The sequence below is a fragment of the Hibiscus syriacus genome, unplaced genomic scaffold (genome assembly GCF_006381635.1).
Source record: "Hibiscus syriacus cultivar Baekdansim isolate YM2019G1 unplaced genomic scaffold, ASM638163v2 tig00117005_pilon, whole genome shotgun sequence".
Taxonomy (NCBI): Eukaryota; Viridiplantae; Streptophyta; class Magnoliopsida; order Malvales; family Malvaceae; genus Hibiscus; species Hibiscus syriacus.
The window spans coordinates 874,421-901,038 of record NW_024063519.1 but is presented as its reverse complement, the minus strand read 5'-3'; the positions used below and the strand labels follow the sequence as shown (position 1 = coordinate 901,038).

The following is a 26,618-nucleotide window of genomic DNA, read 5'->3' as shown; positions in this document are numbered from 1 at the left end:
TAACCGGCACTTTAAGCAAGGATGTATTTTTCGGTACTTTATTAAAATTATATAATATTAGATAAGTTGTTCGGTGGAAAGGGTACCATTTTTAGCTCTATTGATCTGCCTTGTAATCCTCCAACCATGAGGACTGGAAACTTGAATGTACAGGCGATGTAGTTATTGAAAGCGACGTTCTAAAATCTTGGTTTGAGTTTCCATGGCAGAATACAGTGCTCGTATTTGTTGTATACATTTTTCAAGACGGGCTGATATGCAGGGTTGATTACTCGAATGCAGTCACCAGGTGAAACGAAATCATAACTTATAAAGCTGTAATTCCCCCCCCACACAAATTTCAGCCATGGGATGGGAGCCTTTTTAAGCGAGAACACAGCTTTACTTGTCGCTGTCTTGGTGGGTTGGACCTGGGAATTAATCTTTTTCTCCACCTCATTTTTTTTCAGTTTTGCTCACGTGAAAGCAACACGAAAGAGGCATATGCGAAATCCCCATTGAAACAAAATCATGAAAAAGCCGCAACAAATATCATCTATTTCAATACGTTGGAAAAAGTACACATCTTTTGGTTTGAAAGCGGGAATAGCTAAAACATAGTTTCATTAATTGTAAACCATGTATTTGGGCGTCGCACTGAACTTTTGATAACCTTTGATGACTTTGTTGACAGCATCAAGGAAGTCCTTTTCTGTCACTGTTTTCCCCAAGCTGTAGAAGGTATCGTGAGACAACCCAAGCCAGATGAAAAAATACGAGGTACTTTTTTGTTTAGTTTGGCTTTTATGGAAGCTTTAACAATTTATGGGCTGGTTGCAGCATTTGCACTTTTATTTGCGAATCCCTTTGTTTAATCCTATAAGGAATTATGTATTTTTTTTTCTTAGTTTATGGCTTGGGACTTACTCCTCACTTTTCCGAATTATATCAAGATTTCACTCCTACAATATTCCAGCCTCCGTGCACATGCTTCTTATGTCGGCTCCTGCCAATTAAAACCATGAGAACACTCCTGATTAAAACAGAGAAGTAAAACAAGAAACTTCACAGAAAAAACTTATCAGTGGAATTAGGACAAAGGCGGGCCAAAAGCTCAAATCTAACATCACGCTCACAGTTCAATGTTCTTTTGTGGATTTTGAATATATGTGTCCGAATTTCCAAATCAGGAAGATCAAACTCGACCTTACGATCCAGTCGTCCAGGGCGTAATAATGCAGGATCTAATATGTCTGGCCTGAATATTGCCAAAAAAAAAATAAAGACAAATGGCAAAATCATATTCCTGCACATTCAAATACTTTCATAATCAATCAAATAACACCTTCTCTGAAGGTTATTGGATTATGTCATAATATCAATGGTGTAAAGATAAAAAAAAACTGCTGGATTGTTTCACAAGACAAAAACTGAGGTAAAAAAAAGATGAAAATATAGCTTGCAACTTTAACCTGTTTGTTGCCATCAAGACTAATGTTTCCACGAGCATCAAAGCCATCAAGCTGATTCACAATCTCAAGCATAGTACACTGAACCTCGTTGTCTTCCCCCACACCATCAAAGTGTGCACCCCCGATACCATCAAAGTTGCATAGTACACAATGCAAGCTTTCTTTGAGCGTGCCATCTGCAGCAGATAACATTTTTGCTTAATAAAGGCAAAAGAAAGTAATCTATAGCAACTTCAAAAATTAAACTAAAAAACTAGTGTAGGTTATAACCTGAAACAGTTCTCGAACCATTTTAGCTCCTTCACCAACATACTTCTGAACAAGCTCACTTCCAATAACACGAATGAAGCAAGCATCAATTCTATTCGCAACAGCTCTAGCGAGAAGTGTCTTGCCAGTTCCAGGAGGACCATAGCAAAGAACACCCTTAGGAGGATCAATTCCAATCTTGACAAAATTCTCTGGATGAAGCATAGGTAACTCGACCTAAAAAACCCAAACTTTCTACATGTTACACTTTAATCCTAGCTTACTATAGACAGCTTTCTATGTGTTTGCTTGTACATATTAGCATAAAAAAGATCACACATACTTCTCGCATCTTTTCAATCTGTTCCTTGCATCCTCCATCATTATATGTCACATCAGGCTTCTCTTCCACAGTCATCATGGTCACACTTGGGTCAATTTTAGCAGGCAAAGGAATCTTTATCTGATATTTATTGCAGATAACCCTGCAAAAGGCATAAGAACAGCCGACCGATGAGAAGTTTATACACAACCAAAGATAAGAACATGGGATTGTCTCAGGAAAAACGAGTTAATATACGGTTAATATACGGCATTATCGGATACATTAAAATATATTTAATAAATTCGGTTTAGCGGTACCTATTATGTTGACAACTAATAATGTTTTAGGTAGAAAATATGAAAAACTATTAAAAAATTTGGTAACCGGTAAACTTTGGTTATCGGTAAGTATCTATCTTTTTTATAAAAGTGTTCATACTTTTAACATATTAAGTAAATATTACCGGTTTTGTCATAATGAATTTGGTTTTGTCATATTTTTACCTGTTATATTGTAAAGTATTTATCCTTTTTATAAAAGTGTCCATACTTATTTCACTGTGAAAATATATTTATTATTATCTTTGGTTAATATTGTTAAATTTAAATTCTAAATAATATTTTATAAAATATCAAAACAATCAAATAATTTTTTGTGTAAATGAAATTATTAAATTAATATTGTAGGTGGAAAACGTGAAACACTATTAAAAAAATTGAAACATAAATTACATAACTTTAAAAAAAATATATATCATTTTTATAAAAGTGTCCATACTTATTTCACTGTGGAAAACATATTTATTATTATATTTAGTTAATATTTTTAAATTTAAATTCTAAATAATATTTTTATAAAATATCAAATAATCAAATAATTTTTTGTGTAAATGAAATTATTAAATTAATATTGTAGGTGGAAAACATGAAACACTATTAAAAATATTGAAACATAAATTACATAACTTTAAAAAAAGTATATATCATTTTTATAAAAGTGTCCATACTTATAAAAGTATGTCAAAGTCATGAAGAAATATTAAAAAATTGTGCTACCGGTTCATGTCGATCCAAATTAAAAATGTGTCGATCCAAAACGATATAACAGGTAAAACTATGACAAAACCGGTATAGAAATGATAAAACCGGTAAAGCGTTACCGGATACATTTAAAGTGTCGGTACTTTAATATAAGGATCGACACTTCGTGAATTTAAAAGAGAAGCAGTTTTAAATCCTATAAAGTGTCGATACTTTTAAAAAATGTATCGATCCAAAACGATATACCAGGTAAAAATATGATAAAACCGGTAACAAAATGATAAAACCGGTAAAACGTTACCGGATATATTGAAAGTGTCGATGCTTTATATAAGGATCGACACTTTGTGAATTTAAAAGAGAAGCAGTTTTAGCGCCTATAATGTGTCGATACTTTAAAAAAATATATCGATCCACAACGATATAACAGGTAAAAATATGATAAAACCGGTATCAAAATGATAAAACCGATAAAATGATACCGGATATATTGAAAGTGTTGATACTTTCGTAAGTACGTGTAATAAATTATCGACACTTTCAAAAAAATAGGTAATTATCCTTTCGAGAGTATCGACACCTGACATAAAAGTATCGACACTTTTGTATTTGTATCGATTAAATATAAATAACATATCCGATGAAAATATAAGCTAAATATCCTCTGAAAATAGATAGAACGGACGAGTTTGTGAAATCGAAGCGTAATTGTTGCTGCATTTCAGAAGGCGTTTCTAAAGCGAAGTTTGTTTTTTTGTTGCTGCAGCCGAATCGAAAAGTATGTTGTCGAAACCCTAATTTTTTATTATTACAGTAATCGCGATAGGGTTTTTATCTGTTGTTTGGGGTTTTGGAGTAAAGAAGCATTTGGGAACGATTGCAGGTAGAAAGTGATATTCAAGGAAAAATATAAATGTTGATACTTTTATTAAATATTATAGGTAGAAAATGATATTATAGGTTGTATAAATGTGCCGACACATTTTGGTGTGGCCATTCAAATTCTTTTGAAGAAAATCGTTTTACCACAAGAGTAGTTATCTATATTTGTATATTGAATAAAGTGTATGTAACAAAATAATTTGATTTGCGTAAACTGATATATAAAGGAAAAATGGAGTCAATGGGTTGGAAATTTGTTGGTGGAGCAGATGACTTTGAAATTGAGGCCGAGACTCGAAAGCAACCCAAGGGTGGATATATGTACTTCTAGTAAGTATCAATGTCTTTTTGTTATTATTGTTGAAATGGTAATTGGATTAAAGTATCGATAAACTTTAAATTGATTACAAATTTTAAATGTTGACAGTATGGCCGAATGCAAAAGGATGAAGGAAGATGGCACACAGAGCGGTTCGGTATGTAAAATGAAATTGACATTGAGTAGTATTTAGTGTTAATGTATTGATTAAGAAACGTTTATGTTTTATATTAGGTGACAAAAGATATGAGGTCCAAATGGAATTCAATGAGTGATGCTGAAAAGGAACCTTACATCACACAGTCAATGAATGATAGTAAAGAATACAAAGAACGGAGGAAAGCACATGAAAATAAGGTATATATTAAACTTGTAAATACGTTGATACAAAATATATAAGAACTATAACATTATATATTGTTAAAAAATGTAGGAAGTGTCGACAAGATTGCAGCATTAAAAGGGTGAATTTATTAATTAAACACCTTAAGGAGAAGGTTCAATTGAATGTGCTAGGAGAAATAGGTTTTGGATCGTTGGTAGGAGTAAGGGATCGACCTATTCGGAGGGAATTGTGTCGATTCTTGATGGCGCAATTTGATGTCAGACAATGTATTGCTAAATATGGTGATTTTTCATTTCCTCTCGGGATCCCATGTGCTGCAGCCGTATTGGGGGTAGAAAATGAAGGCAAAAGTGTTGTAGAAGTCTGTAAGAGTAAGGACTGGAAAGCACTTGCCTCCAAATATGGTTTGAAGCATAAGGTGACATATGCTGAAATTGAAGAGGAAATAAAAAGTGGATCTTACGTTGGGGATGAGCTGAAGGCCAGAGTTCTATTATACCTTGTCGGTATCTTTCTTTGTCCAACGGGTAATACGTCAACGAACAAAGAACATATGAAGCTCATTTGTGATGAAGGCTTGAAGGGTGAATTCAATTGGGCTGAATATATCCATTCGAGATTGATTGAATCAATAATCACCTTTAAAAAGGGCAGCCAGAGATACCTCAAAGGGTGCATAGCAATCTTAGAGGTAAATGAGTTGAAGAACTTTTTTGTGTTTTTATATAAAAATATAAATTTTATTATAAATGCAGGTTGCACTGTTCGATTTTTGGTCGGGCTGTAAGGCAGTGCCGGCTTATGAAAGAACCGGAGTGGCACGTATCCGTGCATGGGGGGGAAGGAAGGGGTGGTTAGAGTGATGGTGAAGTTGAAGTTGGATAGAGCGAAGAAGCAAGAAAGGGTAATAAATGTAATTAAATAATATTAAGAATATAATCAATGTCTTAATATTGTAATTTAATTTTGAAGGTTATTGGCAAGGATGTAGAGGAGGCAGTGGAGGCAGAGGAGAAGAAATGAGGGATGGTTGTATTGGGGGATGATGGTGAGTGGGACGACGGTGAGGGAAAACATAATAACTTCGACATTTTGATGTCTGAATTGGCTGATATCAAAAAAATCCAATTTGAAATCATGCAAAGATAATCAAGAGTCGAAGAGAAACTTGAGAGAGTCGAAGATACACTTGAGAGGCATAAGGGGGTAGTGGAAGGAAAAATAGATGGAGTGGTGAAAGAAGTAGAGGTATTGAGGGGTGAAGTGGTGAAAGAAGTTGGGGTGTTAAGGGGTGATATTAAGATGGTGACGGGTGAAAAAATTTGAGGGAGTGGTGAAGGAGGTTGTGGAATTGAGGAGTGAACTTACGGGGGTGAAGGGGGTGGTTGATAAATACTTGGATGAAGGAGATCAATTGAAGAGTGAAATAAAAGAGATGAAGAGCTATGTAGAAAAAAAATACGATGAACTGAAAAAATATGAAGAAGAAAAGAGGGAGGAGGAAGAAGAAGAGATGGAAGAAATGAGGAGGAAGGAAGTCGATGTCATTTATACACCGGAGAGTGTTATAGCAGCAGATTTGGATTCGGAATGTCCTGCACCCCAGAAGAAGAAGCATAAGGTAAGTTGAATAAAAGAAAACTTAATTTGATTTTTATTATGTTGTTGTGACAAAAATTTGTATGCAAAATTGTAGGTTGAAAAAGCGGATATTCTAAGCGGAATTGATGACATCGAAGCTGCAATTTGTGATTATTTATGGAATAGCGAGTTAGAATCGGAGTAAGTGAAATATATTGCTTTGTGAGTTATATTTAAATATTTCATGACAACATATTAATCCTAATGATTCATACAGATATTCTGTAATATCAATGGGAAATCAATTCGCTAGTGTATACGACGTTGCAACATTGAAGCCTACGGAATGGGTTGGCGGTGTGGTAAGTAGAAAGTAGAAAATGTTAAAACTTATTGAATATGTTCTGATTGTGTAATTAATTTTGTTAGGTGATTGATTTGCTCGCCTGGACAGTATGCTACAATTCTCAGAAATCACTCCGGAGGATTGGCTACCTTCCATACCACTTAGCGGTGAGTTAAATTAATAAATAGAGATAAGTAGTGTTATAGACGGTAAATTAATAATGTTTGTTGCGTAATTGCAGCAGCAGGTGTTGGATGCCAACAGCAAAGAAAGTGTTGAGGGTATTGTTAGCTTCTGGGGTCCCATACTGAATAACTATGTGAAATTCATCGACTGTGAGAAGGTAAGACACCATACCAATTGCAAATGATGTTTTCGGATATAGAATGTTGAATTTTGTCAAATTGGGTGTGAAATTTGTTGCAGATCATGATCACAATAAACTACCATAATTCACGTTGGTATCTGTTGGTATTGGATATGGTAGATCGTGTTGCAACAATATATGATAGTATGTTTACAACTGAAGCAGCTAAACAGAGAGTGAAGGATGCTAAGAGATTGGTATGTATGTATGTATAAAAGGACATTATGTAAATTATAATGCATAATTTTTTGGGTGCATAACTTCTTCTATTTTAATGCAGATTAAAATATTAGATTCTTATAATAAGAAACGCATTTGGGTTGAATCCTGTGGATCTCTAGGAAAGTATCCCTTGAAAAATTTCAAATTTGTGGAGCATAAGAATAATAAGCAATTAAATGGGTATGAGATGTTATCACAAATAGAAAGCTTAATTTATGCAGTATTCATCATAATTGACATGTGTGGTTTTCAAATTTTGTAACAGACATGATTGCGGCATGTATGTGATGATGTGGATGGAATCGATCGGTTGTACAGGGGCAACTGGTGATTTTTTAAGTGGATAGAAAAATTCGTTTGTGGTAAAATTGTTAAAAGTCGTATATTGAATATTGTAGTTGACAATACTTAACGTTCTGACAATTTGAATATAGGTTGTTAGAGACTGAGATCGATCGCGAATATTAAACGATCTCGTAAGCCACAATCAAAATGAACGAAGACAGGAGATAACAAAAGCTGCCATATTACATAAGAATAACAAAAGGATGCAATGATGTAAATATAGGGTTAATTTTGTATAAGATTTATAATTTTGTATACGATTTATATTTTTGTATGTGAATATAATTATGAATGAGATGAGAAAAGTTAACAGTATGTTGTTGTACATGTTTCTTATACACATTAAGGGTCATGTTGATACTTTGAAGTAAAAGGCAAATTTACAATATGGCCAACAGGGTGCAACCATAAAGTGTCGAACCATATATAAAAAGTGTCGATCCCAAAACATCGAACCCCAAAAGTATAATGTAATATGTAATTTTTCAATCTAACCGGTACAAGTATACCGGTTTTATGAGAGAATATGTCTAAATAATGTGTCGACACTTTTTTAGTTTGTGTCGATATTTTTGTTCCAGAATGAATGGAAAACAGGGTGCAACCATAAAGTGTCGATCCATATATAAAAAGTGTCGATCCCAAAAACATCGAAACCCAAAAGTATAATGTAATATGTAATTTTTCAATCTAACCGGTACAAGTATACCGGTTTTATGAGAGAATATGTCTAAATAATGTGTCGACACTTTTTTAGTTTGTGTCGATATTTTTGGTCCAGAATGAATGGAAAACAGGGTGCAACCATAAAGTGTCGATCCATATATAAAAAGTGTCGATCTCAAAAACATCGAACCCAAAAGTATAATGTAATATGTAATTTTTCAATCTAACCGGTACAAGTATACCAGTTTTATGAGAGAATATGTCTAAATAATGTGTCGACACTTTTTAGTTTGTGTCGATATTTTTGGTCCAGAATGAATGGAAAATAGGGTGCAACTATAAAGTGTCGATCCATATATAAAAAGTGTCGATCCCAAAAACATCAAACCCAAAAGTATAATGTAATATGTAATTTTTCAATCTAACCGGTACAAGTATACCGATTTTATGAGAGAATATGTCTAAATAATGTGTCGACACTTTTTTAGTTTGTGTCGATATTTTTGGTCCATAATGAATGGAAAACAGGGTGCAACCATAAAGTGTCGATCCATATATAAAAAGTGTCGATCCCAAAAACATCGAAAACCAAAAGTATAATGTAATATGTAATTTTTCAATCTAACCGGTACAAGTATACCGGTTTTATGAGAGAATATGTCTAAATAATGTGTCGACACTTTTTTAGTTTGTGTCGATATTTTTGGTCCAGAATGAATGGAAAACAGGGTGCAACCATAAAGTGTCGATCCATATATAAAAAGTATCGATCCCAAAAACATCGAACCCAAAAGTATAATGTAATATGTAATTTTTCAATCTAACCGGTACAAGTATACCGGTTTTATGAGAGAATATGTCTAAATAATGTGTCGACACTTTTTAGTTTGTGTCGATACTAATTTAAATATCAAGTGTTTTTCCACCGTTCACTATATATAGTACTCTTAATCGAGAAACCCTAAACATAAAGGCAAGCAGGCAAAAGATAAACGCAATTACATCATCGAAGCATGTGTAATCCGATCTCGATGTAGAATCCGACCAAATAAGATTATACAATGCCCCCGATTCGTCTACCGAGTATGTCATAAAAAACCAGGGATCATCATGTTTCTTATAATCAAAGTAGGCAATAAGCGCATTCACATCCTCATCGACGATTTCCTTTGCTTTACCTCTTTGAAGTGCATTGTAGAGGTCTTTATGTGTAAATCCAACATTATGATAGCCCCCTGTCTGCTGCGTTAAATAGTTCATTACTTGTGACGTGCCAACACCGACCTATTTCAATGTTGTTGCCTCATCGATATCAGCCTTACTTACAGCTCTATTAGAACGCATAAATGGTGTCATAGCAGGTGTGCACAATGCATGATTATGTTTCTGATCAGACTTACTTATAACCCACTGATTGTTTGTATTTGTTGCTGTAACTACGACTCTAGCCTTACATCCTGTTCTTGTGACTGGCGTATGAGCACATTGACGATCAACAGTATTGACTTTTGATACTCGAAACCCTTCTTTGGAACAACAAAATTCTTGTGTCTTCACATTCCCTTCCACGTCAAGCCGTGTTGTTCCCTTACGTGCACTAAACCCATGTTCCCGTGCGAATCCCTTGTAAAAGTACCAAGCTTGATCACGTGAACAAAAGAGCTGACCAACCAATCTGTCAGATTCATTAACATTATGTACTTCATGGCATTCCTCGGTTGGCTTAACATTGTCTACAACAGTATTATCCATGGCAAAATTTTGTTGTGCAAGTTCAGTGCTCCAGGAGTTGATGGAGATGTAAGCAAAGGTTCATTTTGAACATGTTTCAGTCGTGCTGCTTTCAATAGGATGTGGCATTGGTAGTGGTAGTTAAAGGGTGGGTACAACATTAAATTCGCAGTACATATTTAGGTATGTACAATAACTACAAGTATATATTATCATTAAATTTAGGTATGTACAATAACTACATATTTAGGTATGTACAATAACTATATATTTAGGTATATACATCTTTTGAGTGAGTTTTAAGATATTAATTTAGTAATTATAGGCGTCTAATGATTTATTTTTTATGTTACGATATATATTATTATTAAATTAAAAACAATAAACATATATATTACATATTTATTATTATCTTTGGTTAATGTTGTTAAATTTAAATTCTAAATATTATTTTATAAAATATCAAAACAATCAAATAATTTTTTGTGTAAATGAAATTATTAAATTAATATTGTAGGTGGAAAACATGAAACACTATTAAAAAAAATTGAAACATAAATTACATAACTTTAAACAAAGTATCGATACTTTTTATAAAAAGTATGAACACTTTCAATATAATAGGTAAAAATATGATGTAATAGGTAGCGCTTATATAATGTAATGAGAAAATCGCCTCAGTGACCAAAAATACCTTATAATATACGATTTTAATCAACTTTTTTTGGATTTGCCAAAATGACCAATAAAATCGCAACGCGATATCAAAATCGCAACGCGATTTAGAAAATCGCAACGTTAAAAAGAAAATCGCAACGGTCAAAAGAAAATCGCAACGCGAGCTTCCAAGTTCGCAACGCGATTTAGAAGAAAATCGCAATGCGATTGATTGAATCGCAATGCGATTTATAGAATCGCAATGCGATTGAGAGAGTCGCAACGCGATTTAGAAGAAAATCGCAATGCGACTGAGAGAATCGCAATGCGACTGAGAGAATCGCAATGCGATTGAGAGAATCGCAACGCGATTTAGAAAATCGTAACGTTAAAAAGAAAATCGCAACGGTCAAAAGAATAGTTAAAAAAATTTTGTTTCTTAAGAATTTTCTCTAAAAAGATAGTATCCGCGCGGACGTGTCGAAGACACGTATTACCACGACCACGACCACGACCACGACCACGACCACGACCACGACCACGACCACGACCCGACCCGAGACGAGACGACGACGGCGGCGGCGCGCGAGAGTCCCCCTTGTCCTCTTTCACTCAACAAGGAAGTGCAAAATACAAGCCTTAAATATAATTCCCAATAGTGTTTCCAATACTATGTGGGATTGAGCATTATCAACACTTGTTCCCAATATCATTATTCTTCATAAGTTATCATCCATTACAATATGAATTATCGATAATAAATTAATTCATTTTAATAAGTATTTAAATTATAACTTGATAAATACATGAAATAATTCTATTATTAAATAAAAAATATATTTTTTATATTAAAATTATTGAGATAGATATTTACTATAAAAGTAAAAGATTTTTTTTTCACGTACAACCTCTATGTGAATTAGTTTCACATTAAGGTATCGGTTATGCATTGGATTCTTTCGTATTAGATGGTCTTTAATAAGATCATCATCATCATTCTTTTGTTCAACAATACCATATATTAATGAGTATATTGGTTCATTAACACGACTAATTCATATTGTAATGGATGATAACTTATGAAGAATAATGATATTTGGACAAGTGTTGGTAATGCTCAATCCCACATAGTATTGGAAATACTATTGGAATGGTATTTAAGGCTTGTATTTTTGCACTTCCTTGTTGAGTGAAAGAGGACAAGGGGGACTCTCGCGCGCCGCCGCCGCCGCCGTCTCGTCTCGGGTCGGGTCGTGGTCGGTCGTGTCGTGGTAATACGTGTCTTCGACACGTCCGCGCGGATACTATCTTTTTTAGAGAAAATTCTTAAGAAACAAAATTTTTTAACTATTCTTTTGACCGTTGCGATTTTCTTTTTAACGTTGCGATTTTCTAAATCGCGTTGCGATTCTCTCAATCGCATTGCGATTCTCTCAGTCGCATTGCGATTCTCTCAGTCGCATTGCGAATCTCTCAGTCGCATTGCGATTCTCTTCTAAATCGCGTTGCGACTCTCTCAATCGCATTGCGATTCAATCAATCGCATTGCGATTTTCTTCTAAATCGCGTTGCGAACTTGGAAGCTCGCGTTGCGATTTCTTTGACCGTTGCGATTCTTTTTAACGTTGCGATTTTCTAAATCGCGTTGCGATTTTTGATATCGCGTTGCGATTTTATTGGCATTTTGGGCAAATCCAAAAAAAATTGGTTAAAATCGTATATTATAAGGTATTTTTGGTCACTGAGGCGATTTTCTCTAATGTAATAGGTATCGTTTATATAATGTAATAGGTAGTGGTTATATTGTAAAGTATCTATCCATTTTATAAAAGTGTCTATACTTTTTTTACTGTGGAAAATATTAATTTAAGGTTATCTTTTGAGTGAGTTTTAAGATATTAATTTAGTAAATAGGCGTCTAATGATTTCTTTTTTACGTTACGATATATATTATATTAAATTAAAAATTCTAATATTATTTTATCAAATATCAAAACAATCAAATAATTTTTTTGTGCAAATGAAATTATTAAATTAATATTGTAGGTGGAAAACATGAAAGACTATTAAAAAATTGAAACATAAATTACATAACTTTAAAAGAAGATCGATCCTTTTATAAAAAAGTATGAACACTTTCAATATAATAGGTAAAAATATGATGTAATAGGTAGTGTTTATATAATGTAATAGGTATCGTTTATATAATGTAATAGGTAGTGGTTATATTGTAAAGTATCTATCATTTTTATAAAAGTGTCTATACTTTTTTCACTGTGGAAAACATTAATTTAAGGTTATCTTTTGAGTGAGTTTTAAGATATTAATTTAGTAATTATAGCGTCTAATGATTATTTTTTACGTTACGATATATATTATTAAATTAAAAATTCTAAATATTATTTTAAAATATCAAAACAATCAAATAATTTTTTGTGCAAATGAAATTATTAAATTAATATTGTAGGTGGAAAACATGAAACACTAATAAAAAAATTTGAAACATAAATTACATAACTTTAAAAGAAGTATCGATCCTTTTTATAAAAAGTATGGACACTTTCAATATAATAAGTTAAAATATGATGTAATAGGTAGCGCTTGTATAATGTAATAGATATCATTTATATAATGTAATAGGTAGTGGTTATATTGTAAAGTATCTATCCTTTTTATAAAAGTGTCTATACTTTTTTCACTGTGGAAAACATTAATTTAAGGTTATCTTTTGAGTAAGTTTTAATATATTAATTTAGTAATTATTGGCGTCTAATGATTATTTTTTACGTTACATATATATTATTAAATTAAAAATTCTAATAATTTTATAAAATATCAAAAAATCAAATAATTTTTTGTGCAAATGAAATTATTAAATTATATTGTAGGTGGAAAACATGAAACACTATTAAAAAATTGAAACATAAATTACATAACTTTAAAAAGTATCGATCATTTTTATAAAAAGTATGGACACTTTCAATATAATAGGTAAAAATATGATGTAATAGGTAGCGCTTATAATGTAATAGGTAGCGTTTATAATGTAATAGGTAGTGCTTATATTGTAAAGTATCTATCCTTTTTATAAAAGTGTCCATACTTTTTTTACTGTGAAAAACATTAATTTAAGGTTATCTTTTGAGTGAGTTTTAAGATATTAATTTAGTAATTATAAGCGTCTAATGATTTCTTTTTTACGTTATGATAATATATATTATTATTAAATTAAAAACAATAAACATATATATTACATATTTATTATTATCTTTGGTTAATATTGTTAAATTTAAATTCTAAATAATATTTTATAAAATATCAAAACAATCAAATAATTTTTTGTGCAAATGAAATTATTAAATTAATATTGTAGGTGGAAAACATGAAACAATATTAAAAAAAATTGAAACATAAATTACATAACTGTAAAAAAAGTATCGATCCTTTTTATAAAAAGTATGGACACTTTCAACATATTATAATGTAATAGGTAAATTTGCAATGCTATCGGTATAAATATACCGGTTTACTTATAAAATAGGTAAATATAAGCACTACCTATTACATTATATAAGCGCTACCTAGTATGTTATTGTACTTTATAATATTTCCGGTTAAATAATATAACATAACCGATCTAAATTTTAACCGGTCACTTGTTTAACAGGTCACGCCGTACATTAACTATTTTTTAGGCGCCGCACCACATAACTACCCTAAGAACATACAAGGACGTAAAAGCAGAGTTTGCTTCCAAAAAAAAAAAATGAAGGCCAAAGTGAAATATCATAAAAGCATGATCATTAATTGTTACTGCTATTTTTTTTTAGTAAAAAAGAAACTCACCTCAAAATGAGGTGAACATATGTAAAACAAACTTGGTGGCAATTGACTATATGATTAAGGTTCAATCTTTGTTTAAAAGAGAAAAAAGGTTACAAAAAAAAAAGTGGTTCAAAATGAATAAAATCATGATTAGCATTGTCTTGCAGTTTTCTAGGTGCTCCCTAGTAGTGGAAACAAGCAAACAATCCAAAAATTGCAAATATACATCTACCTAGAAAGCTATAAAGGTTACAAAAAGATGCAACAACTGCAGAGAGCGAAATAAATTATTTACAGGACATAGAACTTTAGGTAAATTGTAAACTGTGATACCCTTATGCACAATTACAAGAATTCATGCCTGAAGCCTTTAAGTACCAAACAGAGAACTTACCCAACACGCATGCCTTCGTCTATGTTAATGGGGGGACACTTTGTCACCCAGCCCAACAACAAACTGTAGTCAGAACCCAAATGCATATCAGACAAAGAAAATTCAATGCCCATCTTCTGAAAATGAAGTCATTTAACTCGGAGGTTTAAGCTAAATCACGCAAATTGGTAAACACGGAACTCAGGGTCTTAAGTTACATACCTTGGCAATTTGCTTCACATTGATAACATATTTGGCATCTTCTGTGTTCGGATTAATTATCTTAGTGTATCTTGCCACCTAGATGAAAAATATAGGGAAGATGATTCAGAACAAATAACATAAATACATTCTTAAAATTCCTTTTAGTAAAAATAAAAAACCTGAAGTGGTTGCTCTTCCTGCATCATTTGCTTATCGGAGACGAGGTCCCATTGGCTGGGTGCAGCTAATCCAGTATCCGACTCCTTGATGCCTTATTTCAAAATTATACCAGCATATTAAACAGTCAATAACACATTAAGAACAAACCTTTGTTTCAACAAATTTGTGGACGGTGGCAAAAAAATAGTAATTTTAAGTTTAAATATTGGCCACATAACTCAATAGCTTATTGTGACAATAATAGTTGCTAAACGAAGTCATGTGATACAATGTTTGCAGCTGGCAATCAAGAAGAACACACAAGAAGAAGAGAGACTGTAGAAACTAGCTAATGCTATAATGAAAGTTTTTCCTGGTAAATATTGGCCAGATATGGCAAACTATGAAATGTAGGGACTAGGGACAAGCAGGTATATCCCCCAAGCAGCTAGCTTATGCTTGATCTACCATAACCCTATAGGCAGATATTTCCATGGCAACATAAATTAATACGCCATACGAATTGAGTCCCACCACCCCTTTTTTCTTTTGTGTTAAAGATGAATATTATACACATACGCATATCTGAAAGTATTCAACATGATGTAAAAGGCACCAGAAATACCAAGCCAAATCATATACCTAAACAAAACATCATGTTTAAATCCAAATAATACATGAAGCCAAAAAAATAAGGCCAACAAAGGGCTTCGTAAACATAAGAACGGGAAATAGGTGAATCCCATACCGCATAAATCGTTTACTTTCTTTGCCATCTCCTTAATCTCCTTTTCAACTTTCTTTATGCTGGTTGAATAAGGCCCTTGCCCCTGTCAGGGAAAAAATAGTATTAATGCTGCTCCAGAAGTAAACACAGACGAAAAAAGTGCATTAAATATATATTTAAATTTATAAACCCTAGAAATTCAGCTTGATGTTAGGATAACATCTCAAACAACTAAAATACGAAACTAAATAATCAAAAGCAATTAGGCAAACTTCCACAGATGAAATATATCGGACAGGTGAACAAATAAGAAAGAAAGAAAAACAATCGAATGTTCATTTTAAAAACAGAGAATTAAGTGACATCAATGTTAGTTCTTCCTTTAGCTGGAGCATCAGAAAACTTCTAAAACTCAGAACAGAGGCCCTCCCAATTATCTCTGCTAGAATCACTAAAACCACAGCCATATGGGAAGAATTAAGGGAGCATAGAGATAAGGTTCCATGGCAGAAAATGCTATGGTTTCTCTTCACATTCCCAAACAAAGCATTATTTATTAGATGATTATTCTTGACCGTTTTCCTACTCGTGATAGACTTTTCAGAATGGGAATTACTACTGATCAGCTATGTATCCTTTGCAATGAGAACCCGAATCCAGAAACCACTTGTTTTTTGACTGTGCCTATGCTTCTTCTATCTGGAACTCTATCATGATTCTTACCAACTTACGAGATACTCACACGACATGGGATTCAAGGATTGAATGTGTTGCTAAAAAATGGAAGGGAAAATCCTTACTTTTCATCATCCTAAGAATCACTTGGAACGCTTTTAACTACTTGATTTGGGAAGAAAGAAATAGAAGGATTTTCAAAGGTGGATCAAGAACAACATATCAAATTCTTAAGTCTGTCAAGGAATTTGTTCGTATTCAGCTTAGTGATAAAGATATTAATATAATGGATCATGTAAACTCTAATCTTTGTAGCTTTTGGGGTCTTGACTTGTCATTTTTTTTTGTTGTAAATAGGGGTTAATACTCGCTCATTGGATGTTTGTTATTTGTTAAACTTTCTTCTTGGATAATAAAATCTTACTTATTCAAAAGAAAATTAAAATCTTATATTTTCGGTTCTGTCTAGTGTTAAGTTCTATGTTTGGTATATGTATCATTTGTAACTTATAGATTTAATTTTTATTTTATAATTTAATAATTTAAAGCTTTTATAATTTAATCATATTATTTATGTAGTATTTGAATCAGAATTGAAATTTAAAATTTTGATAAGTATTTAGATTAAAATTAATTATGGAAACTAATAAAAGAGGTTGATATAAAAAATTGAATTGATTTTAGAAAGATGGTTAAAAAAGTTCATTTATATGTTAATTCAATTTAATTAAGCAGAATTAATTAAAATATCGTAAATATATAACAAAATAGCTTAAATATTTAACTGTTGTAGTTTTTGACTAGCGATAGATAAACTTTTATTCACACTTGATATTCATTTGACGAATATACTTATTTTAATAATAAAAACTGTAATTGTTGGATTAATTCAGCTACTAATTATTTGACTCTATTATTAATCGAATGAACACCGACTTTAAATTTCATCATTTACAACTTTTCCCTCTTACCAATTACCAGCCTCCTTTGGTAACACAAGGGAACTGTGCCCCTAGAGAATAATGAGCATTATTATTGTAGAAAGAACAAGAGAAACACCAGTGAAGTGCAATGCGTACGTAAAGTATGAAAGAACTTCAGTGGATGCCACTGGTTGGACTACATTGCAACATTTTACAAAGTGCATGGTTGACTTGAAACTGAAGCTAAAGTTAGGGAGTTGTATATATAACATTAATAATATTGTAATCAAACAGAGAGACAGCACGATTAGAATCGCGAAGTCCTCGTCTCCAACACAGAAAGGCAAGCCTATATAGTGCAACAATTTAGGACATATAGTCATGTGATTCATCGGTGCTGTTGGTTCGTCGAGAACCATATTGGTCTGTCCCTATTGTCCTCTTACTCATGTTAGCTCGTTGCACCAATCGAACCAATGCTTGAACCACTTCCGACATTGGAGGCCGAAACTCGGGTTCAGGCTGCCCCAAGGAAATCATTAAAAGGATTAGTTCGGTACTACGGCGGTGCATTTGTTTAACAAGTTATTTTCCATTTCCCATCCAGACAGGTAAGTAAAAATTCATGTTTTACGGTATGTCCATTCTCTTTCTATATGTTAAGAAAATTGACTGTTGCATCAACACCAAACTTGTGCACAAATCATTGAACATCCAACATGGTGAAACAAGAAAAAGGGGAGCTAGTCTGGCTTTTTTCAACCAAGGCATTACCTGGACACAAAGTGCAATAACATCGGCAAAACGAGAGAGAGATTTAACAGGGTAAAGCCCTTCAAGTGCTGGATCAACCATCTTAGATAGAGCATCGATATCATGGAGCTGAGGTGTTGCCCATCGAACCAAAGATTGCTCTAATCTTGGCCTTGTACTGTTAAGAACACTCATGTTAAGTTAGAATTGTGGTGAAATAACAAGATGTTATTACGTTAAATGATGGAATACCCAGTTCTGGATAGAGGATTCCTTACCTATCAAATGGCCTACGCCCTGTGAGAAGTTCTAACATAACCACCCCGAAACTGTAAACATCACTCTTCAGGGAGTACTGCCCAGACATAGTAACCTCCGGTGCCTTGTATCCAGAACCCATTTCATCACCATTCAGTAACTGCATTGGGAATAAAGGTTGCCAATCTTGAGCCTATGAAGGAAACAGAGAATGCATATCGAACAAAAGAGACTCCATAATTCAACGAATAAATGCTCTACAACATAGTTGGTGATCTAGTGCAAAACTCAAAAACTTTGAAGGAAATGATGAGTTCATGCAATAACAGTGAATTCGACAATACACGATATTCACCTGATCTCCATTGGGAATAAAGGTTGGCAATCCTGAGTCTGAAAGGTGAGGATTGAGCTCAGCATCAAGTAAGATGTTGGCTGACTTGATATTTTTATGAACAACAGACGGTGAGCAAACTTCATGAAGGTACCTAGAAAAAAAGATTTCCTTTTATGAATTCAATGTAACCATTGGACACAAGATAATTAGCACAGCAGGTAAGAAGGCCCCTTGCGTTATAAATAGATAACTGAAAACTACACACCTAATCTTGACAAAAATTAGAGGTTTCTAATATTCAACAGATACTCTACTAGCGTCTTACAAATAATTACTTCTCAATCAGGGTATCTCTAATTTAAGACATGACAACAGTGTTAACCCTATCATTGAACTACCACCACTTGACAAAGGTTTTATGGAATGCTTGGAATGCCATGCATGACTTGGAAAAAGTTGAACAAGACACTACGAATTAGTAAACTGTTTCAAGTAGATGGTGCAAAAACCAAATTAACACTACTTGAAGAAGAAGACAATAAAGTAAAATATATAGCAGGTTATGATGAGCTGGATTAGCTGTTCTGAAGGAAATGAAAAGGAGATTACTTGCAACTCCTTCCCTTTTCTGATGATCTAAATTGAGATAAACTATAGATATTGTTCTCCATTATTGAATTATCAACTTACTCTAATGCACGTGCAGTCCCCAGAGCAATTTTGACGCGGGAGTTCCAAATCAATGGCTTGCTGTACTCATCTGATAAATGCAAGAAGTCATGAAGTGAGCCATTTTTGTGGAACTCATAGACAAGCAGGTGCTGCCCGTGCATGGAACAATAGCCGGCCAGCTCTGTTACATTTGTGTGATGCAGCTGGGATATATTTGAAACCATCTCTATAAATTCGTCAGACATTTCACTGGGAAGAGCTGTTGAATCTATTTTCTTCACAGCAAGAACCTACAGCAGTATAAGCAAAAGTTGGCATATAGATGAGTATCGAGTATATCATTTTTATAGCAGTTGAGACAATAAAATGTCAAACTCTGAAGGGAAAAAACTAGGGAGACCAGAAAAATTGGCATCTGTAGTATTAATTGCATTATGGGTTATTTTCACCGACGATAATCATGCTGCATTTATGTTGACATAACCATGGGTTTTCTAGGAAGCAAGTCTACCTTGCCATCATCCAATTGAGCTCGATATACACATCCAAAAGTTCCTTCACCAAGAAGATTTTCAACACTGAAACTACCTGTAGCCATCTGGAGGTCTGCTATCGAATATGATGTAACATCTATAGGAGTTGTGATAGCTTTGTTAACAACAGGCTTATTATAAAAGTCTTCTTCATCAAATGATTTGAGACGGTCAACCGATGGGGGTCGAAGGTTTACTGAAGCGGGTTTATCAAACATCTTGGTGTCAAGTGAAGAAGAAGATTGAATGGATTTCCTTCCTGCAATACAATTTTAAGCATAAGAAATAGATCAAAAGAACTAAACAAGTGTCTAGCTGCATGAAGTAGCATTTTGATATGATAAAATAAGAACATTATATGGTGACACTCAAACTCCTTATATGTTCTTAAGAGATTTAATAACTACAAGAAAAGGGTTATAGCAGTTTGCAGCTGAAATTGAAACACACTCTCAGAATCTGTTATTTAAAAGGCACAGCATTACAAGCAACATGGAGAAAACAATAAAGATAGATATATGGTGACACTCAAGCTAGTCACTACATGGAATTGCAGATAAAGTATGAGAGTTACCTTGCACTTCCTTAGAAACTAGAGGACCAAAAGATTGACTATCAAGCTTTTCAATATCTGATGATGATCTCCTGGATCTTCTCTTCACCAGAAAGAATGCTAGTATAGCGCCAACAATAAGGATAGATATCACAATTCCTGCTATGCCTCCACCTCCAATCCCTGATTTGCTGGTACTGCCACTACTGGAACCACTGTCTGGGGGGGAAGTATGGCTAACAGATTTGTGCATTCTGTTGTTTCTAGGAGCAGGAGGGGTACCAGGTGGAGGAGGGGGTGCAAGCCCTGAACTCCATGAATTGCCATCCGTCCTGCCATGAAGATTTTCCAAATTAAACTTGTGAAGAACTTTCTTTGACGCAAAATAGAAATGGAGCACTTGATAATGAAGTCAAATGCTTACCGCAAATTGATGCTTTTCAATTGATCAGGTATCCAGCCGGTAAAACGGTTATTGGAAATATACCTGATGGGCAAAAAAACAACCATCATAAGGGCAGTCTTACAGTTTCAATTACATGATAAGAAAACAAGAGACTACATGTTAGAATATTTAAACTGATATACTGGTCACCCACAGACTATCAAGGGGAAGGTTGGCAAGGACATCAATTGTGCCTGTAAACTGGTTATTTTGCAAGTACCTGCAAAAAGGGTAAACGAAATATTCAAGAACATCAGCCATTTATACTTGTTCCACAAAAGATATTGCCTCTAATACTTACATAGACTTCATACTTGTAAGATTCTTAAAACTCTCAGGGAGAGCATCAGTTATATTGTTGAACGAGAGATCCCTGAAGCAAAAAGTAAAAATAATTGCAAACTTAGTCTTTCTCAAATTAGATTAAAGGACAGGCATACATGAAAGTCTATATAATCTAATTGGTGGTAAGAAGAATATCTTACATTGTGGAGAGAGAAGAAAGTGGTCCAAACATGTCATTTAATTGGTACTGTAACTGGTTATGACTAAGATTTCTGCATTTCCAGTAGTAAGAAAGGAGAAAAAAAGGATAAGTGCTTAACAGTCTTTGGACTTTGTGTGGTGAAATAAATAATTGGAACATTACTTACAGGTATTGAAGAGAATGCATCTGATTAATGGAATAAGGGACGCTTCCAGTAAATTGATTATATGCAAGATTTCTGCATAGAAATGAATACATTATATAAAGTTCACTAAAAAATCAGAATGAAGTAGTAGTAACAGGAAACAAAATAAACGCTCATATGAAACGTACAGCCGTGTCAAGTTCTGAGGAATATTATATGGTATATTTCCTGAAAGATTGTTTTGGCTTAAGTCCCTGCAGAATTTTTCACATCAGTATGAAGATCATACACAAGCATTCATAGTATACACACAAGTACATACACCGTTGAAGATTAGGTTTCTTACAGTTCCTTCAAGGATGTCAAACTTTCAAGGTTGTAACCCACTGACCCAGAAAGTCCAAGATTTGACAGATGACTAATAAACAGGAGAGTCGATGAGTGTAAAAGTTAGGAACATCATGAAGGGCAAAACATATCAAAGGAAAACAGGGAATACAGAAGATCACATTTCCGTAACACGTTGGCCTGAGCAAATAACACCTTTCCAGGGCTGCCCACATGGATCGCCGTTGTTAGCAGTCCATCCGGTAAGCTGCTGCGGAGAGTTTAAACTGGTGAACATAACCCCTAGGGCAGTAGCTGCATGTCAAAGATCACACAAGCAGGATGAGTAACCCAATGAGAGAATTTCTAATTACATATCTTAAATTCTTCGACAGCAATGTTGCAAAAGTTCAATGAAAAAAATACACATAACATAATCAATCGTATGTTTATGTGTGCTTTCATGGACGTATGTGTGGTTTAACAAAATTTTCCCTCCAGCAAGTGAGTAGCACCTAGCAGTTTCACAGGGAACAAGGTATTAATGAGAAATTATTAGTCCGAACAACATTTGGCCAGAAATAATGGAACCAAAAAAAAAACGGCGAAATCTGAAAACTAAAGTGATCTCAGTTTCAATGAATAACCTTTTAAGCGGAGAACTGATATGTATTTGCAGTATATAGAGAGAGGGAAAGAAAGGACAAGTAACATGGCCAGGCCCGATTTTGCTGTATATACAAATTTGTAAAAAAAAAAAATCCATATCCTATCAAGTTATGAACCGAAATGCCAAATGAAAAACCAAACATTTCTCATCTCTTATCTCCATAATATAAAAGAACCCAGCTTCGAAAAGCAATATCAAAATTTTTAAACAACGCTAACAAAGTTTAAAAGGCAATGCAATGAAGTCGGCCCATTTGAAGCCGCAAGCAGCTCAAAACAGATAACAGAAAGGTAACAAAAGCAAAAGCCACATAAAAGAAGAAGAAAAAAGCACAGATTTACCACGAAACTTAAACATATGCAAAATCTATAAAAATGAGCAGAATAAGGCATAAAAGCAAAGAGAAATAACACCAACCGTCGCCTTGATCTGTTGCACCATCGGAACACCTGGGCTTGAGCCCCAAAATGCAGACTGCAAACATCACCAAAACCAAACCTGTTCTCCACTTCCTCACCATCTCTCCCTAAACCGGTCACTTCCCAGATACCAGAAATGGTTTTGGTCTGAGACCTCTTTCTTATTCTTCCAACGCTGCGAATTTATACTTATTTAGTCATACCCAAGAAAAAGTTAGGCAAGCACGATTTGCAAGAAGAATCCCAAGCCACGGAGAAGCTTAGATGCTTACACTGCCTATGCCTGTAGCATTATCATCCACATTATTACTTAAACAGGCTATTTTCCCAGTATATCACCGGTGATCGGTATTATTATTGATCTAACACCGGTCATACTAAATTTTTACGTGGGTATAACGCGTCCTCTGTCCAACGATATACGATGATCTGGCGTCACGTGGGTATAGTGCGCCCCTGATCCGCGCTATACGCCAGGTAGGGGTATAGCACGGATCAGGGGTCGCGCTATACGCCGAAATTATATTTAAGGCGGTCTCTGATCAGCGTTATATCTTTTATCTGAATAATTACATATAGCGCGGTGCAGATACCGTGCCTTATATGCTTATAAATACACTCTTCCGGCTCACATCTCCTCGCATCTATCATCTCTTATAAATTAATACAACAATTCCGTCAACGAGTAATAATTCTCGCAATCTTCTCAAATTTGATTTAGAAGTTCGTGCGATTTTTTCGTTATAAGGTAATTTTGTTATAATCAGTAGAATATGACACCCATTAAAACTAAAACAAATAATATATATTTTTTTTATCAAAATAATAATCTAATTATATAACTATAATCTAAAATCAATTTTTAAACATTAAAATTCATACATGTATGTCAGCTTTCTGATCGATTAGCACCCTAATTTTTTTCTAAATCATCAGGTAGCTCTTGATGATTTTTCTTATCAGTAGACCACCTATTCAAGGAAAAAAATTTGTTATACGCTGTATAAAATTATTAATATACAAAATCAGTTTTATAATTACCTCAGAAGTAGTGGAAATATGAATGGGTTCTTCACAACAGGACATAAAAAAAGCAATCGATACCATGCCCAAGACTGCAGCAGCAGGAGACATCCGCCGATAGCATTACGTCTGTAGTCAGTGGCTCCACACATATCCCTGTACAGCAAAGCCAAAACTGCCGAGCCCCAACTGAATGATCCGGCGAGACGAAAGTCGCTAAGATATCGCAACCACATGCAGTGAACTAGGTTGCGCGATTTGTCCGGCATCAGCAACCCTCCTATCAACTGCAGTATGCATGCCCGTGCATACATCTTAACCTCAACCTCATAGGCGTCTGCGCTCAACTCCCGAAAATTGACATCTAACCAATTTAACGGTATCCTACCTCCGATAAAATTTTCCGGGACACGTCATAGACTATCTCGACACAAAGTAGTCCAAGAACCGGAAGTTATCCCCGATATCACATCTCCATCCACCGGAAGCCCCAGGTGCATAAAAACATCCTCAAGCGTGATCGTGCACTCTCCGCACAGAAGATGGAATGTATGGGTCTCCGGCCTCCACCGCTGTACTAAGGCAGAAATCAAGTCTGACTCTATTTTACAGTGACCCTGATATCTACCTATGTAACCGAATCCAGCCTCTACTAAATACAGCAAAACACGGCTGGGTATCACTAACTTAAGATTCCTAATAAAATGATCTAATACACGGTCCTTCTCCTAAAAATAAATAATTACAAAAATTAATTCTTAATCTAATAATCATGCATTAAATGAATCAACTAATTATTACTAATAATTTAAATTAAATTAAAACGTTAAAATGTTACTGTATCAACAAAGTGTCGAGATATTTAATTCTTAATCTAATAATTATACATATAATAAATCAATTAAATATTACTAATAATTTAAATTAAATTAAAACGTTAAAAGTTACCGTATTAGCAAAGTGTAGAGATATATGATTTATATCCGAGCGAAGTAGACTGCCTTCCATTATATATCTGCAAAAGAATTATATTAGTAAAATATTAAATAAAGTAAAAACATAATAGTAAAAATATTATAAAATATACCTTAAAAAGAGAATATTTGAGAGAAATTTAGAGAATTTGTGAGAATTTAGTGTGATAAAAGTAATTGAGTATGTGGGTATTTATAGGGAGGATGAGGACGTAAAGGGTTGGTAATTAGGGGTATAGCGTGCCCCCTGTACCGCGCTATACCCCACGTGTCAGATATCCAGGTATAGCGCGGATCAAGGGGCACGCTATAATCACGTGGCGCCAGATCACCGTATATTGCGGGGCAGGGGGCGCGCTATACCCACGTGGCGTCAAATCAGCATATAGCGCGGTGCAGGGGCGCGTTTTTCTGTTAAGGGTGTTAGATCAAAAAATATAATCTGATCGATATTAGATCGAAAATAATACCAATCACCGTTGATATACCGGAAAATAGTCACTTAAACAAATATGCAGAACACGGTTTCCATTCTTGTAATTTGGGTTTTTTTTTTTTGTTCCTTTCTTGCATGACTGACACTGTCAAAAACGAAAAAGTAAAGAGATGCTTACGCTTTGGTAGGCGTATATGGCTTAACTAAATACTCACTTCCTTCATTATCTAATGATAAAACAGCACTCGTAGCTTTCACAATGCCCACACTTTTCTTTAGGCTTTGGGATTTATTTAATTTTTGCAGCCATACTTATACAGTAGTTGGGTGTTGGATCAAAGAGATGACCACATCACGCAAAGCATTTCATAAGAACCAGAAATAAAGAAGAAGAAAAAGATAAACTGCTTTATTGATGGAATGATTGATAAATAAATTAAATAATCACATTTGCTTTTGAAAACAGTTGAAAGTGGAAAGCATAGTGCATGATTTGTCTATGTCATTATCACCGATTTTAAGAAAAGTATATTACCTGTTCACAAATTCTCCTTGTTTTGAGCTTTGGGTTTGGGTTGTTGTAATAGAAATTTTCAAGTTGTTTAGGCAGAGATTCTTGAATGATTAAAGTAGGATGAGTGAATTGAACAGTGGCAGCCACTGTCAGATGATGTAAGAAGGTAGAGATTATGATCAACACCCTCCGCATTTTCAAATCCTTTTAATTGTGATCATAACTCTCAAACTAAAAACAATTCATTTGTAGTTGGTTTATTTCTGTTTATCAGGGTAGTTGAACTAAACTGGACCGACACAAAATTATTGCACAAGTCTATTATTTTATTATTTGAATATCATTTATTATAAATTCCTAATATCTAAGTATTTTTATTTTAGTTTTTCATATAAATTAATATACCCACGTAATCATATATTTAGATTTGAACCTTCAGGTTAAAGGATAATTAATGGTTGTCACTATATCAAATAACATTTTGTTTTATTTATATTTAAATTCAGTTCATTCACTTGTTTTATTAATTGGTTAACAATATAAAAGTTCAGATTTTTTAAAATAAGAAAGTCATTATAAGTAAATAGGATAGTTTAAAAAGAGTAAAGAATATTTTCAGATTGGTAGGTTTTTTCTTTAAAAAGGATAGTTAATGATGT

The 26,618-nt window shown here is 33.8% G+C and overlaps 1 protein-coding gene and 1 pseudogene across 3 annotated transcripts; both read right to left on the bottom strand.

Moving 5' to 3' along the window:
* Positions 1 to 605: 605 nt before the first annotated feature.
* LOC120195034 lies at positions 606 to 16,282 on the bottom strand (annotated as a pseudogene).
* Positions 16,283 to 17,572: 1,290 nt separating this feature from the next.
* On the bottom strand, positions 17,573 to 25,728 carry LOC120194877 (protein STRUBBELIG-RECEPTOR FAMILY 6-like). 3 transcript variants are annotated; one of them, XM_039197055.1, is made up of 17 exons: positions 25,624 to 25,728; positions 23,011 to 23,295; positions 22,106 to 22,238; positions 21,943 to 22,014; positions 21,785 to 21,850; positions 21,618 to 21,689; positions 21,450 to 21,521; positions 21,266 to 21,337; positions 21,119 to 21,184; positions 20,944 to 21,006; positions 20,541 to 20,851; positions 19,945 to 20,225; positions 19,452 to 19,723; positions 18,780 to 18,912; positions 18,445 to 18,584; positions 18,188 to 18,344; positions 17,573 to 17,935 (listed from the first exon to the last, which is right to left on the bottom strand). In XM_039197055.1, the coding sequence occupies exons 2-17, from the start codon at positions 23,111 to 23,113 to the stop codon at positions 17,780 to 17,782; spliced, it is 2,169 nt and encodes a 722-aa protein (XP_039052986.1). In that variant the 5' UTR covers positions 23,114 to 23,295; positions 25,624 to 25,728; the 3' UTR covers positions 17,573 to 17,779. The 3 variants fall into 3 exon arrangements, with proteins under 3 accessions (XP_039052986.1, XP_039052985.1, XP_039052988.1); XM_039197054.1 differs by lacking the exon at positions 25,624 to 25,728 and having other exon boundaries at positions 23,011 to 23,317; XM_039197057.1 differs by lacking the exons at positions 21,785 to 21,850; positions 21,943 to 22,014; positions 22,106 to 22,238; positions 23,011 to 23,295; positions 25,624 to 25,728 and adding an exon at positions 23,684 to 23,688.
* Positions 25,729 to 26,618: the final 890 nt, after the last annotated feature.

Coding starts and splice junctions, on each gene's coding strand:
- LOC120194877 (XM_039197055.1), bottom strand. CDS start 23,113: ATGGTGAGGAAGTGGAGAACAGGTTTGGTTTTGGTGATGTTTGCAGTC. Junction 22,239..23,010: donor TGCAACAGATCAAGGCGACG/GTTGGTGTTATT, acceptor TTTGACATGCAG/CTACTGCCCTAGGGGTTATG. Junction 18,913..19,451: donor GGGACTGCACGTGCATTAGA/GTAAGTTGATAA, acceptor CTTTTTTTCTAG/GTACCTTCATGAAGTTTGCT.